The following is a 15,892-nucleotide window of genomic DNA, read 5'->3' on the forward strand; positions in this document are numbered from 1 at the left end:
ACATTTGAAGAAGACTAATTCATGCCTCAAAAGGAATTCTCTCTCACTCACAAAGCTGCCAGGTCTGTGAGCTTACGACTTTCATGTTAAAATATGTCAAGGCATTAGCGGGAGGAGGAGAGCCTCGGCAGAGACTCAGAAGCATATGAGTCTGTTGTTGGAGGTGGCGAGAGTTGCAGTGTGTGCCTTCAGTACGGAGAAGAAAGTCCAGTGGTTTGGGATTCTGGCTCCTGCCCACTCTGGCCGGTGTGGGTGCCTATGGAATCACAGGGAATGTGGGAAGCCTGGGTTCTGAAGCCAAGGACATGCATGCGCAAGTCCAAGCTTTTCTATTTACAGGCCGTAGGGTCTGTCCCTGCTTTAGTTTCACCTAAGAATCTGGGAACACACTGTCAGTCCCTCCTTATAGGATGGTGTGAGGGTTAATAAGGTTAAACGTTTGCAGCAGGATCCAGCAAACATTGAGGACCCCATAACCCTCAGGGTGGTGTAGGCTCTAGGTCCCACTGTCACCTGGAATCTCTGCCCAGGAGAACTGCTCAGCGGCGGGGCAGGTTTTTTTTTTTTTTTTTTTTTTTTTTTTTTTTTTTGTCCATTGCCAACAGGTTCTGAAGTACAGAACAGAAACTCGGCAAGTGACATAAACAATTTCAAACAATAATTTCGGAAGACAAATTGCTCCATTTGGGCACCAAGATTCCTCCGCGGAGGCTTTCCCCGCTTGTTTATGTATGCTGTGGCGCTGAGCCATGAGTGAATTAGGCAGACAGCATGCACACGCTCCAGAGAGAACAGCAGGAAGGGTGGGGTAGCAGGGGTGGGGGGGAACCTCTTGGTTGACCTGCTTTCCTTGAAAGCTATTGCTGAGGGAGGTCCTCTAGCAAAGGGACTCTGACTTATGTCTCATATCTATTCGTTCATAGAGAAGTCACATGATTTGGTGCCGGGAGATAAGCATTCAAGTCCAGCTCCACTATGCGTTGCTTGTGTGAATTTGGACAGATCACAGACACCTTTCTGACTTTCATTTTCCATCCCTAGGGAGATAAAATCATCATACTCATGGTATAGGTAATGAGGGCGATCAGATCGCTTTCATCCTGTTAAACAAAAAGTCAAACAGTATAAACAAATAAACAGGAGAGAGACTAACATAGAAAGTTGTCAGGAGAAAATTGGGAATAAGAGGGAATTAGAAATTGGAACAAGGTATGGTTTGTAAGGGCAAAGACATTCTCTTTAAAGGAAGAGGAGGTTCCTCTTTTCCGAGTGGCTGTGGTCCCTGGACACAGATTGTAGTTTTCCCAAAACCTCGCGTTCACAAGGCTGAGGAAATGACTTGGTCTGTAAAGCACACACCTGAAGACCAGGACTCCGATCCCCTGTCCCCTGCACCGTGTGAAAGGACAGGCAAGGCCAGTTTCCACAAGAGACCCCCTTTTAAAAGAAAGGTGGAGAGTGAGTTGGGTGCCCAACCTGAATTGGGGTTGTGTTCTGTGTGCAATTTTGAAATCTTCTATTTAGACTCTAAGCATTTTTATGCCATTATTCTTTGTATTTAATGTGTAAGTGGCAAGGCACTATATATAATTTTCAGTCTATTTGGATAATTCCCTTTTGTTAGCTCAAAAATTTCCCACAGTTTTTTTTTTCTGCAGAACATATAGATATAAATCTTTAATCCTCTCATGTTATAGATTAATTTGTTATATGTTACACATATATGATGCATATGCTATATACATATATATGTGTGTGCACATATATAGGAATATAAAATTTCTAATATAGAAAAATATAACAACTTAATAGATATTACATTTTATGGTATTTTAAGAGAAGAAAAGGTGGCTCTACTGTTTAAACCCCAGGCTTTGAAGAAAACAGATGACTTCAGATCATTTTCTAATTAGAGTATTTTGTGGTGACAGGATCTACCACACACAGGACAGCAGAACCCTTGCCAAAGACAGCCAAGCATCCCTCTGCTGCTATCATGTTATCCGGTTCTCCCCCGGTCATTGCTGAGTTACATTCTTTGGATTCCCCACCCCAGCTTCTAATGTACCTCCCCAGCCATGAACCTATGGTAGCTACGTGGTAGAACCCCAGCCATGGTAGCTACGTGGTAGAAGGCTTGAAGCTGAGGCTGGATTGGATGCCAGGTATCACTGCCTCTCTGCCTCTGCTTCTCCCATGTGTTGTTTCTCAGCCGGCCTTATGGAAAGCTGGGAGACAGCTTTCTTTCTTTCTACTGCATGACCTTAGACTTGCCTTCACACTATGGAGCCCTGCTCTCCTCAACCGCATAGCCAGCCTTGTGTTCAGATGTGGTGAGAAGATAACAAAAGGATCTATTGACAAGCCTTAGTTTTGGTAAAGGAGGAGCAGATGAATGCATCATAGAAAGAGAAGGTATTAGCTCCCTATGCTTAAAACGCGATTCTTCTGGAGAGAGCTCTTCTCTCTGGCTCTATTTTTAGCCATAAGATTATTTTCAATTACAGTACAAGAGGCTCAGACTCTTAGCAGTGCCTGAGAAAGAGCCTTTGTGAATACCAAGAGCCAGTAGTGAACTTGTCAGAACCCATACCAGGCCTAGATCTCTCTAAAGCTGCACAAACTGGATCTAGGATAAGGCCACCCACCCCTGCCATGGAGGTGGAACAGAAAAAAAAAAAAACTCTCTCTCCAAACACTTGTTTGAAAGAGAGAGAATGAGTGGTCAAAAGTGCCTGATAGGATAAAGTACAAATCCCACGATGACACAGAAGTATCTTCATGTCTCTCATGAGTGATCAGAGGAATTACTAAGGGAGGACTGTCACAGAGCTGCCATCACTCACATGCAAGATAATCATAGTTCTATAATGACATCTAATAATTTGAATACATTGTAAGTTAACATGCTATATAACGGTGGTCAACATATAAAACCACTGCTTGTGCGTGTGACATCGTTGCGGCTCACGGAGTGTGGATTTACAGCCTTGCTTTGGTACTTTTTATATGTTCTCTCACTACTGCCTCCTGAAATCCTCAGTGAGGAGGGATCTTGGTTCCCACATTTACAAATGGAAGTGGAGAGAATGGGCCCCTGAAGATACACAGCCTCGTTCACGAAGACACTGGTACCTAGAGCTTTAATCTAAGCTCCACAGGCTGTAGTAGCATTGGCTTAAATTTAAATTTTAAATTCAGAAATTTCATCACAGAGCGGTATCCACTTATGTATAGCACATAAATGCTCCCTCAGAGCCTGAGAGCTCTGATAGTGGTGGACCCTGTATTTTCTGTGTTTTCGCTATGCAAGTGTATTTATCGTAAAATTTAACTACAAGTTAGGCACAGAAAGATATTAACAATATCTCACTAAAATAAAAAGATTACAGTGTACTAAAGGCTACTTAGAGAGCATGTAGCTTTTTTCTTAATTTCTGGAGTTTGACCTTTTCAGTTCATCCTGGCTAACTGAAACTGGCGAAAGCAAGATGCTGGGTAACGGGTGGGAAAGAGGAATAGTAATTAATAGGAATAGTAATTAATAGGAATAGTAATTAATAGGAATAGTAATTAATAGGAATAGTAATTAATAGGAATAGTAATTAATAGTAGGGACTGAGTGAGTTCAGTCTCTCTGGGTTGCTCTGTGAGGTTGGCAGGAATTTGAGGACATATGCATTTTCCAGGTACCCAGCCAGTCCCTCATCACTTTGCTTCTGAAAGACAGCGAATGTCCGCCCTCCCTCGTCCATCTCTCTAAGGCCTAAGGATAAAGCAACAGATAGAACCCAGGACCACATTATTGCTGTATGCTACAGAAGGCATACAAGGCACTCAAGAAACGCCCCGAATAAACAGTGCGGAAAGGACAACTGAAGTCACACGGACATACTTGTGGCTTTGCTTTGATGATTGACTTGTGTTAAGAGTATTTCAACTTTTTAAAGGAATTTCTCTGCCTTTTGTCTTTTGATACCTATGGTTAATTAGTGAGTCTAATAATTAGCATTTATTAACATTTATATGTATGTATTAAACATATATCCTATATCTATGTCACCTAATTCTCTTAAAAAATTTTAAGCCTTTTAAAGCCAGGGGCTTAAAATATATAATCAAACTAATTATATTATTTATATCTTATAAAATCGTACTTGAAGTTTTATCAACATGGTTAAGGATTTGTAGACGTATAGTATTTCCAGCCTCTGCTAAGATAGGATATTCTCCTTACATTTTAGGCAAAGTTGGAAATTATGTGAACTTAAGTACATTTTCATCTTAAGAAATGCAAATGGAGAAGACCTTCCTCTGCCGGAGTCCTGGTGTCCTTCTAAATAATGCGACACACATTCTTTCCCCTTTTATATCTTTTTAACACATAATTGAAAAATGTAAATAAAAGTATGCTGCCCGATCATGTCATAATCTGTTTTTAAAATTCAGAATCTTGGGCTGTAGAGATGGCCCAGAGGCTAAGAGCACGCTGTGTTCTTGCAGGGGACCTCGTTTGAGTCTCAGAACCCACATGGTACTTCACAAGCATCTACAACTCCAGCTGCAGAGGGTCTGATGCCCTATTCTGGTCTCCACAGGCACCAGGCACATACCTGCTGGATATACATAGGAACAGACAAAGCACTCATGCATAGAAAATAATTAAATCTAATTTTTTTTTCAAAAAAATTGTGAGTCTTGGGTATCTTTCTGTATCACCTCACATGTTTTTTAAAATCATGTTCTGTTTTGGATTATAGTATGAATTTAACATAATTTAAGTAAACATCTCTGTAGGTGATTGTTTATGTAGATATCATCTTTCTAAGTCTGAACAATAGAAACCCTGTTGTTTGTTTGTTTGAGACAGGGTCTGGTCTCCCTATATAGCCCAGGATTGGATTGAAGTATTGATCTTCTTGAGTGCTGGGATTCTAAATATGAATTTCCATATCTAACTTATAAACTATGATGCAATGAGATATCTAAATAGGTGTGTCAACACTTAGGATACTAAGGCAGGATTTCAAGACATGGGTCAATCTAGGTTAAACAGAATACTGTCTCAAAAATAGAGTTCCAGGACAGCCAGGGCTATACAGAGAAACCCTGTCTCGAAAAACCAAAAAGAAAAAAAAAAAAAAAAAAAAAAAAAAAAAAAAAAAAAAAAAAAAAAAAAAAACCAACTAAAAAAACTAAACAACCCCACCCACCCAAACAAGGCCAAAACCCTTGAGCATATTTGTGGATTTGCATGGGACTGCATCCTTAGCTGTCCCAAGCCACATGCCCCTGGGCCAGGGAGTGGGTATAAAGTTGGTGTCTTTCAAGTGTTTTCAAGTGTTGACCATTTTCCCTTAATTCTTTCTCTGTGTTGTTTGCTTTAAATCTTATTTTTAATAGAAATATTTGTAATAATTTTGTCTTGAAAATGTTTTCCAGAACTATGTTTTTCAAGTTACTATTTGACTTCAGTTTCTTTGGGTGATTTTTTTTTCAAGTAAAGTTTTTCATTTTTAAGCAGCTAGTACATCCATTTTTGTTTCTTCTTTGGCTGGGGAAGCAAGCATGAGAAAGCTGTACCATGCCAAGATTATAAAGCTGCTCTCTGCTGTCTCCTCTATAATATTCTACAGACTTCATTTATTCGAATTTATTTTAAAGTTCATGAATATCAATTTTCCCAACAGACTTTCATGACTATGAAGAGCTATTAACATACAGACACATCTATACTATCTGTCTGTCTGTCTGTCTATCTATGTATCTATCTATCTCTATGTATGTATATATAGATATAGAGAGAGTACATGTGTGTATGCAGGTGTGTAAGATCATATGTGACCCTAATAACTTTTTTCTATTTTACTCTGAATCTTAATTAATAAATGGCTCTTACATGTCTATGTGTAATGTCTTAGACTAGGTCTCTTTGAATTATTTTATTGGCTTTCAAATTTTTCTTGATATTGCTTTTGACACAAAATCATATTTACTAATCAAGTTGTATGAAAATCCAGAGATAAAGTGTACCATGAATAACTTAACACTAAAACAAGAAGCCTTATTAGTAACTATTTTCTGGGGATAATAGTAACTGAGACTATATTTGGAAGGTTTACTGGTTCCGGGGGGTGTGTGTGTGTGTGTGTATTTGTTTGTTTACACATGTATGTGCTCATGTTTGTATATTTGTATATAATGTGTGTGTATACACAGATGGGAAGCAGAAGGGGAAGATAACATTACCTCTATTCGGTGGGACACACAGATTCCTAGCTGGTTTCCAGGTCATTTGATACCCTGAGTCTCAGCCTCTGCATCTATAACTGGGGAGAATCACTCCCGACTCAAGAAGCTTTGCCACGCCTCAGATGAGGTCAGAGATAAGTTCATAGATAATAGGTCCAGAAACTCCTAGCCCTCTTTGATAAATTCTCACTTGTGTTTGGTAGCAAGTGCTTCCTAGATAGTAGACAATGTAGGGCTTTCCAAATAAACTCTTCTTCACTTTCCTATTCTTCCTCTACTGAAAAGACACAAAAGTCTAAGTGAATACCAGCTGCTACTGGAAAAGAACACATGACAGTGCACTTCTCCTGCAGGCAACATTTATCACCCGTGGAAGTAGGCGGGGGTTGATCTAGGTGTGAAAAGGCCAGTTACCATTGTGGATGACAAAACTCAAGTCCATTCTTCCCACACTCAGGCACTTATCTAATGACTTACCAGGACAACCAAGGTAAGAAAAAGAAGCATTTTTTTTCCCTAAAGGGTTTCATAGAGTTATGTATCATGATTTTCAGAGTAGTGTTATATATGCATAAAATCAAAACTGAGTTTGCCAAGACAAGTGATTAGTAAATTGCCACACACCTGCCTTTGGCGTACGGCGTCTTAAAGCAGAATTACCCTTCTGTGGAATAGCCAGAAATATCTACAACAGCACGCTAAACAATAGAAAGGCTTAAACTGACCCTCAGAGCATAACCTTGACAAATTTCTGGAAGGCCTTTCAAGGAGGTTGCTGATCAGTTCATGCCGAACAACACTTTCTGTGTTTAACTGTTTTTGTTTTGTTTTGTTTTGTTTTGCTTTGCTTTGCTTTGCTTTTGTTTTTCTGAGCTTCACTGAAACTTCTGGAACATTTCCTTGTACCTAAAACCTTGCCCAAAGCCATGTAGATGCCAAGGCTCACTGGCTCCCTAAAGGGCGTGTGCTTCTAGAAACATCGAACAGGACAGTTTTCAGTCTACTTTCATCCTGTCAGATCATCTGTATAATGGAGATGGACCAGGAAGTCCATTCTTGAAGAAATAGTGGATGCCTTTGTGCCAATAGACAAGGGTCCCTGGAGGGAGCTGTAGCAGAGGCTATAAACCTTATCTGTGTGTTCATCCAACAGGGCACCAGAGAGTGCTGGTTAAGACACAGCATCTGAGAGCAGTGGGTCCATTTACCCTTGCAACACACACCAAGCATCACTAATCCCTACTCGGAAGATGACCCAGTAAAATATATTTTACAATATTACAAGGTTTTCATTTACTTTGAATCGACAGCTTGTCATAGGGAGGTAACAAGGCTGACTGTAGCTCAGAGATAAACTACTGCACCCGCGTCCTCCAGGAGGAGAGTGAAAGAATTTATCCTCTCTCATCTACAGGAGAAAAGAAAGATATTGTTCTCCCTTCAAAGACTCCAGAAAGCATTTGGAGGCATTCTGGGGAAAAAAACCAGGACAGCAACAAACCTTATTTATTGTAGATTTCTGGGGATAAAGGATACGTCTTGTTTGAACAAAATTTGGCAAACTCTCTGTTTTGTCTAAGAATAGTGATCCACATCTGGTTAAGTAAAACTTGATTTATTAGCAATTCTGGGAAAAAAAAAAGATAACCACTACCTGCTTAATAAAGCAGAAAAATCTAAGAGCTTAAAGTATAAGGTTGCAAAGCCATTTGGCTAATGCCTGTTGTTATTGTTGTTAATCCTATTTATGTCCATCAGAATCTTTTAACTACTTCAGGTTTCTGTCTTGTGGAACTCACATGCCAGTGTGTCAAGCAAGCCATTGCCACGAGGGGAGTAAGATTTCTCCCTGTAAAATGAGTTCTTAGGAACTGTCAGAGATCTTTCTCCCATAGAGCCCTGCCGGCTGCAAAGACCATGAGTCATTTTGCCAACATGCAAATGGAGGCCCAAAGAGCAAAGCTAGTTTTCCCAAGGTCACGCTGTCAGGGAAGATATAGTAGCACCCACGTGGCTCTGCCTCCAGGACGGAAGGAGTCATAATTCTGCAGATGCCTGCAGAACGAACCTGCTGGTCTTTCATCCGCACCTGGATGGAGATGCCAGGTGCCTGCTCACCACCTGTCAGGGAGCTTGTTGTGGGTAAATTGCATCTGCTCTTATTCAGGTTAAACTCCTCTTAAACATGTCATATTTTAACCCTGGGACATAGAACTTGGCTTCTGCCCTGTATTTAGGTTTTCTTCAAATTAATCTACTGTGGATTAAAGACCACTGAAACAAACTCAATACAATGTGATATAGTCTTTTTCTCTGTCATATAATGTAGCAGACAAAATGAACGCTGTTTGCTCTTGCTTTAAAAACAAAAAATACCCACTCCTACTCCCTTCCACCCCTCATAGTGCTGGGGACTGAATTTGGAGCCCTCTGCATGCTAGACAAGTACTCTCACACAGGCACCATCTTCAGTCTCCCCTCTCCCCCAAACACTTTTTTTTTGGTTTTACGAGACAGGGTTTCTCTGTATAGCCCTGGCTGTCCTGGAGCTCACTTTGTAGACCAGGCTGGCCTCGAACTCAGAAATCCACCTGCCTCTGCCTCCCGAGTGCTGGGATTAAAGGCGTGCGCCACCACGCCCGGCCCCAAACACTTTTTTGTTTGTTTCAGAGAATCAGAGGTTACAACTCAATCACAATGCCTGGTGTGTGGTATACAGCCACACATTACCATCTGCCCATAAGTGATTTCACTTAGTGAATCTGACGAGAGCAATTATGCACATAACCACCTCCAAACTCCAGAGTAGACCCCACTTTCTGACTTCAGAACATGCCCCTCCTAGTCTCGTCCACTTTGATATCCCTTTTTACATTATGAATCTCTACACACTGCCCTCCTTTGGGACGTAACTATTGCTTGCGTGTGAAGAGCTGGCTGAAATTCTCAAGGGTCTACTCATCTCTCTCTACATCCTCCTTTAAGTTAATTTCAACACATACCCATGTACCTAAAAAAGATGGCCTTTTATTGATTTTTGAACAATCTTAGCTGGGGAATACAACACATATTTATTTCTGAAGTCCCAAGGATCCAACCCCGAGTCTCCTAAGCACATACTGTATTCCTGAGGGACATCCAGCTCTGAGCACATGTTTTGTGGGTTCCCTTTCTATGCCACGCCCTGGCCTAGGTGGTAGAGAGTAAAAAGCTGTAAACAAAAAGCAGATAAGAATTTTTCTTATACACATAGAATAATAATATACCAGTACATAAGTAAAATGTTTAGTCTGTGCAAAGGTTTGGAGTAGATAGGAGATAAAAATAGGGAAGGAAGAAGGGCCGGGCTTTTGCATCTAACTCAGATAGGGAGAGAAAGCCCATGCTCTATGATTAAATCCACTGCTATCAGACTTGGGGACGTGACCCAAGTTTGGCCCTGAAAGTGTCTTTGCCTTTTACAAACGATTTAAAATATCACTGGACATGGAGGCACATGTCTCTAATCACAGCACCAGGAGGCTGAGGCAGGCGTATCACCCATCCTGGGCTACGTAGTAGGTTATAGGCTAGCCTGGCCTAGAGAGTGACCTGGTCTCGAAATTAATTAATTAATTAAAAGATGAATTAAGATACCTATTTTAAAAATTGAAATACATTAATTGTTTAAAGCCCAGTAATTCATTACAGTCTCTTATGACAATGCTTTAGTGTTTAAATTTTAACACTTGTACTGTTTAAAATTTCACAAAAATAGTGAAGGCCATTCAGTTGTGGGAAAAGGTAAAGTCTTCAGGCTGACAAAAGCTTCAGAGATGAATCCGTTAAGGTTTTGCACAGGACAAAAACAAGATCTGAAAAAGCCAAATTAAATCAACATCTCTATAGGTTATATGTCATAGGAAGGGCCTTATTTTAGGTTAAATTTGTTGTACCAAGCTATAAGACTAGCTAGTGGCTCAGGCAGCACAGGGATATTTTTTTTTATCATATAGTGGATATTCCTTCCCATAGTGTCTATGATGGTAAATCAGGGTCCCCGTCCCCATCTAAAGACCCCAGCTTGTAAGAGAGACAATCCAGTCTGGTTAAGGGTCTAGATTAATTAGGAACTTAGTAAATCTACTACATCACCTGCAGGACAAAGAAAAGAGGGACAGGAAGGGTCTAAAATCCCTCAAGGAGGACCTGGGCTTTCCATTGGAGAAACTACTCACATACATGGGGTGCTGGATTCCGGGCATCCACTGCCTGCCTGGATTGTCCCCAGCTTCTTTTAGCGATAGCTGTGCAGTATCAGAGTCTCCTCATTGCCAGGAAGGCAGAGGTGAACCTGTTGTCCTCCTTCCCTCTGAATCTTGGGTCTGCTCGTGGGCACCAGGGTTCCTTCTCATGCCGTCCCTACTTCACGCTGAGACTTAGCTGAGATATGTATTCTGTATTTTGGGGGGTCCAAAATCTCAAGAGGCTCATGGGATATTGGACAGGACAGCAGAGTGTTGGAAAAACAGTCCCAGGACTGTAGGTGATTGCCAAGGAAAATACGATAGGCATAGCGAAGTGCGTTTCAGAGAAAACTCCGTCCTAAATGTTGATAAATACTGAAAGCTTTATCATTGTTTGTTCAAAATTAAAACTGAACAGGGTGTTCCGTATTCCTGTTTGCTAAATCTGACAGTTCTACATTTGTGGGGAGGGCAAGGCTGGGCAATGCCAGGTACCAGAGTTAGCTTTGGTTTGGGCTGATCGAGATGGGTAACAGAGAGCCATGGGAAAAACAAAACAACACAAAACAAAACAAGGAAAGGCGTTGTTTCTTTTGAAACAAAACCCACAAAGGAACCTCTCCATTTTTCTTTTTATCTGCTTGTATTCCTGTGTGGGCCCTTGACACAGAGAATGATATGAAGAAAAAAACTTCAGAAAGTAACACCAATTACAAGAACTGGATTAAGAATGAGAAAAATGAATACTATAAAACGTGGTCTATTTAAAAATAACAACCGTATTGCGTCTAAGCAAGCTGCCGTCTACTCGCCCACCAAGGCCACACAGCCTCATCAGCTCACTTGTTCCCACATGATCTTTACACCTTCCAGTAGCCACGGACAATATCAGGGTGGCCTAAGAAACCACATCATTCCACTTGGACATCTACAAGCTAAGAAAGCAAGGTCTAGAAGGAAGCAACGGCCGATAGATGATCCCACTGCTAAAGAGCAGCTATTCGTCCTGAGCACTGCTTGGTCGGGGCTCACCAGCATGTCAATGTCCTAACTCAGTTGCTTGTGTTATCAGATTTATCTCTTCTAAGCACCATGAAGTCACCAGCATTCTCCACGTATGAGGCACGTAAGATGCAGAGAGCTATGATGCTGGCCTAGGTTAAAGGTCATATAGCCAAAACCAAAGAGGTGATGGCTGAAAACCCAGCTAGTCTGACCGAGACCCGCACATTCAGCCCATGACACCCTGCTTCTGCTAGGTAAGATTAATTTACATCACTAAACTTGTTCTCAGATGTAAACATTCTGAGTCCCAAACTTTCATGGCAGGTCAGTCAATCACAAGTCTACTTGGACAGAGGTAAGTGGGGAGTTGGTAAAACATGGTTGCTGACCACACCAGTTTCAGAAAGAGAGGAACTGTCTGGAGACTGGGGATGAGCCCTATCACAGCAAGCCCATTGCTATAATCGTAAGACAATTTACTTTCAGTTAGTTTTGAAACATTAATTTTAAAATCATACTACCAGGATCTATTATTGAAGTGAATATTCACTGCTATATAGGAAGTTTTAGAGTTGGCAGCTAGAATCCCTCAAGAAAGAAATTGGGGTGACTGAGAGGGAGGGAGTGTGGGAGGGAGAGAGAGAGCTATCAAGGTGAACAAGAGACCTTCCTCATTCATTGTTAGACAAAAAGTGAAGCAAAGTCACCTAGGCAGAGGCAGTTAATACAAGGCCAGGCAGGGCCTCAGGGCCACATGTCCACCGTGGTCACTCTGTCCAGGAAGTGTAACCAGTAGCCATCAACTGATTTACAATTTTACAATAATGTTTTTCTTTCTCTTGTGTAAGATTATCAAGCACAACACCTAAGATACGCAACTGGCTTTGTCTGTCATAGATTCCAGTACCCTCACCTTTTAAATCAAAGCTTAAATTAGGCTTCCTACTTCTGTATTATGCTTTGACAAACTACCTTCCTTATGACACAAATGCCTGAAAAACGTGGGATAGGTGCCCGGCAGTGGTGGCACACACCTTTAATCCCAGCACTTGGAAAGCAGAGGCAGGTGGATTTCGAGGCCAGTTTGGTCTACAGAGTGAGTTCTAGGACAGCCAGGACTACACAGAGAAACCCTGTCTCAAAAAAAAAAAAAAAAAAACAAAAAAAAAAAAAAAAAAAAAAAAAAAAAGTGGGGTTGGACTTCTTCAAAGCTCCAGGATAAAGATTCGCAGGGTCCAGGTAGAGATCTCAGGCCTGCACAATCCACTGAGTTAGGGGTTAAAATAGTGCAAGCAGTCTTCCCTCTCCACCATATTTCAGCTGAGGAATTCCTTGATAAGTCTGTTTTGCAAGCCCACTATCAAGAACATCACCAAATCGTTTTAGAAATGATCCAGCAGTCTCTCCCTGTCCCTCCCTCCACCCCATTAAACTGCACGGGAGCAGTTGAAATAAACTCAGCTTTATGCAAAAACAAAAATGACATCCTTGCTCCCTCAGAAAGGTGGCAGTATTGCCTTGTGGTTTTGAGCAAATTACCAAGCACGTGAGGTCTCTGATGAACAAACTAACCATCTCACCTCAACATGGAAAGGGCAAATGTGCATGGCTGACCCTGGTGGCTAGTGGTTAGGAGACACACCCCAGGCCTCAGAGGCACTGTGGCTCCTGGCCACTTCAGCTCTTAAGTTTTCAACTTGCCTCACTAAACAATCCTTCGAGAAATCCCCAGAGTGTCCCATCCACACCTAAGGATCAGGAACAACTGAGGTGGTTACAGAGGCTCCTTATGGCCCATCACCCACTGTGCACAATTTCTGAGCCACTCATTTTAAGACAAACACTTGAGTAGCTCCCTCAGAAGGACCAAGGGAAGTGACAGAGTGAGTGGCACCAGCATCCAGCCGGCACCTGTTACATGGAAGGCTCACACCAGAGCTATCCACCAAAATGTTCGTTCTTAGAAGGTGCCCTGCCATCATTGAATGGTCCTGTTACCACCGTTATAAAAGCAAGAGCGGGCAAAGCTAGGTAGCCCTTCCAGGATGCTAACGAGGGAACACAATCCTGCGTCTTCTGTAGGCCCCCACATACCCTTTCCTTATACTCACCTCTCCTGAGTGTCCCTCCAGAAGTTTCTCTGTGTGCCACTAACACAACAATTTTAGGGAAAATTGTCCATTTATAAATATCAGATGGTTTGGGAAAAAATATTTGTGGCGCTGGTTTTTTCCCCCACGGTGATGTCATTTAAAAATTCTTGGTGTGCTCCAAATTCGCTATTTTTACTTCCTCCAAGTGACTTTTTTGGGAAATACATTTGTTTGGATTAGCTACATGTTAAGTGACCCCTAGACGTCTCACAGTCCTAGGCACATTGTCTCAGCGGTTGTAACTGATAACGTGCCCGCTCTATAACTTCAGATCCTGGAGTTGCCCATTTCAACACAGTTCCTTTTGGATCGTCCCCTCAAAAATGTCTATTTACCGATAAAGGAAAATATAGTAAAATAAAATAAACCATTGGATTATTCGTAAACAAAACTCAAACTTAACACAGGTCAAAGGGAAGACATTTGAAGGCATTCAATCAAACACAGTGTTCATTTTGGGGAAACAGAGGGAAGGCCGCCACCTCAGGCCTGAAGCATTCATTGTAAAGCAGTTGAGTGGTAGAGATGAAAAGTTTAAGGAGTGCTGAACGCCTTACTCTACCTGATCGGAACTTCCTTCTAATCAGCAAAGAGTGTTCAGACCCCAGGAGTGTCATGGTGAGTCTCAGCAAGCCGCTGGTCGCTGGCCAGGCGCCCCGCTTTCCACCAGAAACTGGCTCCCGGGAGCCCAGAGACAGCAGCTAACAACCCAGAATTCATCCAACTCTTGGGGAGCTCCCTTGGGTAGGAGGACGCACAGTGGCCGCCAGTGTCCCCAGAAAACTGGCGCCTCCCCCCTCGCCGCTCGCGAGGCTAATTAACTCCCAGCAGGCAGGACCCTCCTCCTCTGAGGGTGGCCGGGAACAGCCGCATCCTAGGCGTTCCTGGCTGATGTCATAGGCTGCCAGCGGTTGCAGAGTACCGCCACCACGCCTTTATGAAGGTCCCAAGTTTGCTATCTGATCCTCTTTACTACTGACAGGAGATCAGCCAATCAGGAGCGGCGAGAGGGGCCTGGGGACCAGACGCGGCCCCAGGAGTCTTAACAGCCGGCTCTTAACTCTTTGCAGAATAGTACGCCAAGGCTGCTTGCCCAGGCGGGAGTCTCTGCACTGACACCCCTAAATCGGATGCCCGAAGGCTGCAGGCGGCGCCCGGCGTGCAGGTGGCGCCCGGCGACGGTAGGAGTGTATCCGCTTGTCCTAGGTGTGCATGTCCCTGGTGTCCCCAGCTTACTCTGCAGGGCTCGGGAAGGTACATCTCCAGAACGTGCTGGAGCCTGGGCCAAGAAGCGGGGTTGGCTTGCAACTCCCGGGAGCACCCGCTTCCCCTCTGTATCCAAGCGGTGGTGCTTCAGGAGACCGATGCCTGGAGCAGCTATCGCTACTGAGCGGCTGAAGAAGTGGCAGAAAGTCTTTCCCTGTGGTTGGATGCTCTCTTTGGAAACACAAAAAGTTTGTGTCTGGGGACTGAGCCCGGAGTGCGATTGGTGCAAAAGTCGAGTGTACTATTGAGCACTCAACAGGGTAGGATTCGGTGGCCTGGGCAAGCCAGATCAGAAAGGTGCAGAGGTTTTTCACGTCCCTTTCATAGTGGGAAAGGGACCCAAAGAGGCGCTTACAATGCACATCTCTGGGGTGACAGGATCCCACGTGCATCATTAAGTACAACAAATATTCTAAGACGAAGATTTAGATAGTTGAAAAAAAACATTGAACTGCATACATACAACACACTATTTGCAACTTTATATGCACGTGAGCTCCCAGATACAATTCTTTACATCTCCCCTTTTGTCTCGAAGCTGTGAATTCTTGAAGGGAATGACAATGACAGGTGGAGGCCTAACGTAACAATATCTGTTAGGGACTAATCTCTGCCCTGATCCGGGGGTCTTTTGCCTCTATCAACTGTTGCTGAAGACACCCTAGGGTGCCCAAACCTTCCTTTTCCCCATTCTCTGGGTTGCACCAATGCACTTGAATCTTGGAATCCGTTTTCTGAGCTAGGTAATGCTCCTCCTCATTAAATCAGAGAGGAGGTGGAGCCCTGCTACTCAACTTCCTCTTGTGAATAGGGTTGGGCAGCACAAGCCTACAACAGGCTGCCTCCTGTGGTAGCCTGGCAGTGGTTGTGCATTCCACAAGCAGTGCTGAACTGGGCTGTTCCTGTGGGAACAGATCACAACCGCTTTAATGGCTTACATCAATCCCAATTCATTACCTTGCAGGTTTGAAGGCTGGGAGTCAGAAACTG

General features: G+C 42.9%; 1 protein-coding gene across 4 annotated transcripts in view; it reads right to left on the reverse strand.

Annotated features, from left to right (window-relative positions):
• Myocd (myocardin) overlaps positions 1-14,532 on the reverse strand; it is a 97,455-nt gene extending 82,923 nt beyond the window's left edge. The window contains exon 1 of one of the 4 annotated variants that reach the window (XM_021176394.2): positions 14,199-14,532. In XM_021176394.2, the coding sequence (XP_021032053.1) occupies positions 14,199-14,253 (55 nt within the window). In that variant the 5' untranslated portion in view covers positions 14,254-14,532. The other 3 variants (XM_029483384.1, XM_029483383.1, XM_029483385.1) reach the window with 3 other exon arrangements.
• Between the last annotated feature and the right edge of the window lie 1,360 nt (positions 14,533-15,892).

The sequence above is a fragment of the Mus caroli genome, chromosome 11 (assembly GCF_900094665.2).
Source record: "Mus caroli chromosome 11, CAROLI_EIJ_v1.1, whole genome shotgun sequence".
NCBI lineage: Eukaryota > Metazoa > Chordata > Mammalia > Rodentia > Muridae > Mus > Mus caroli.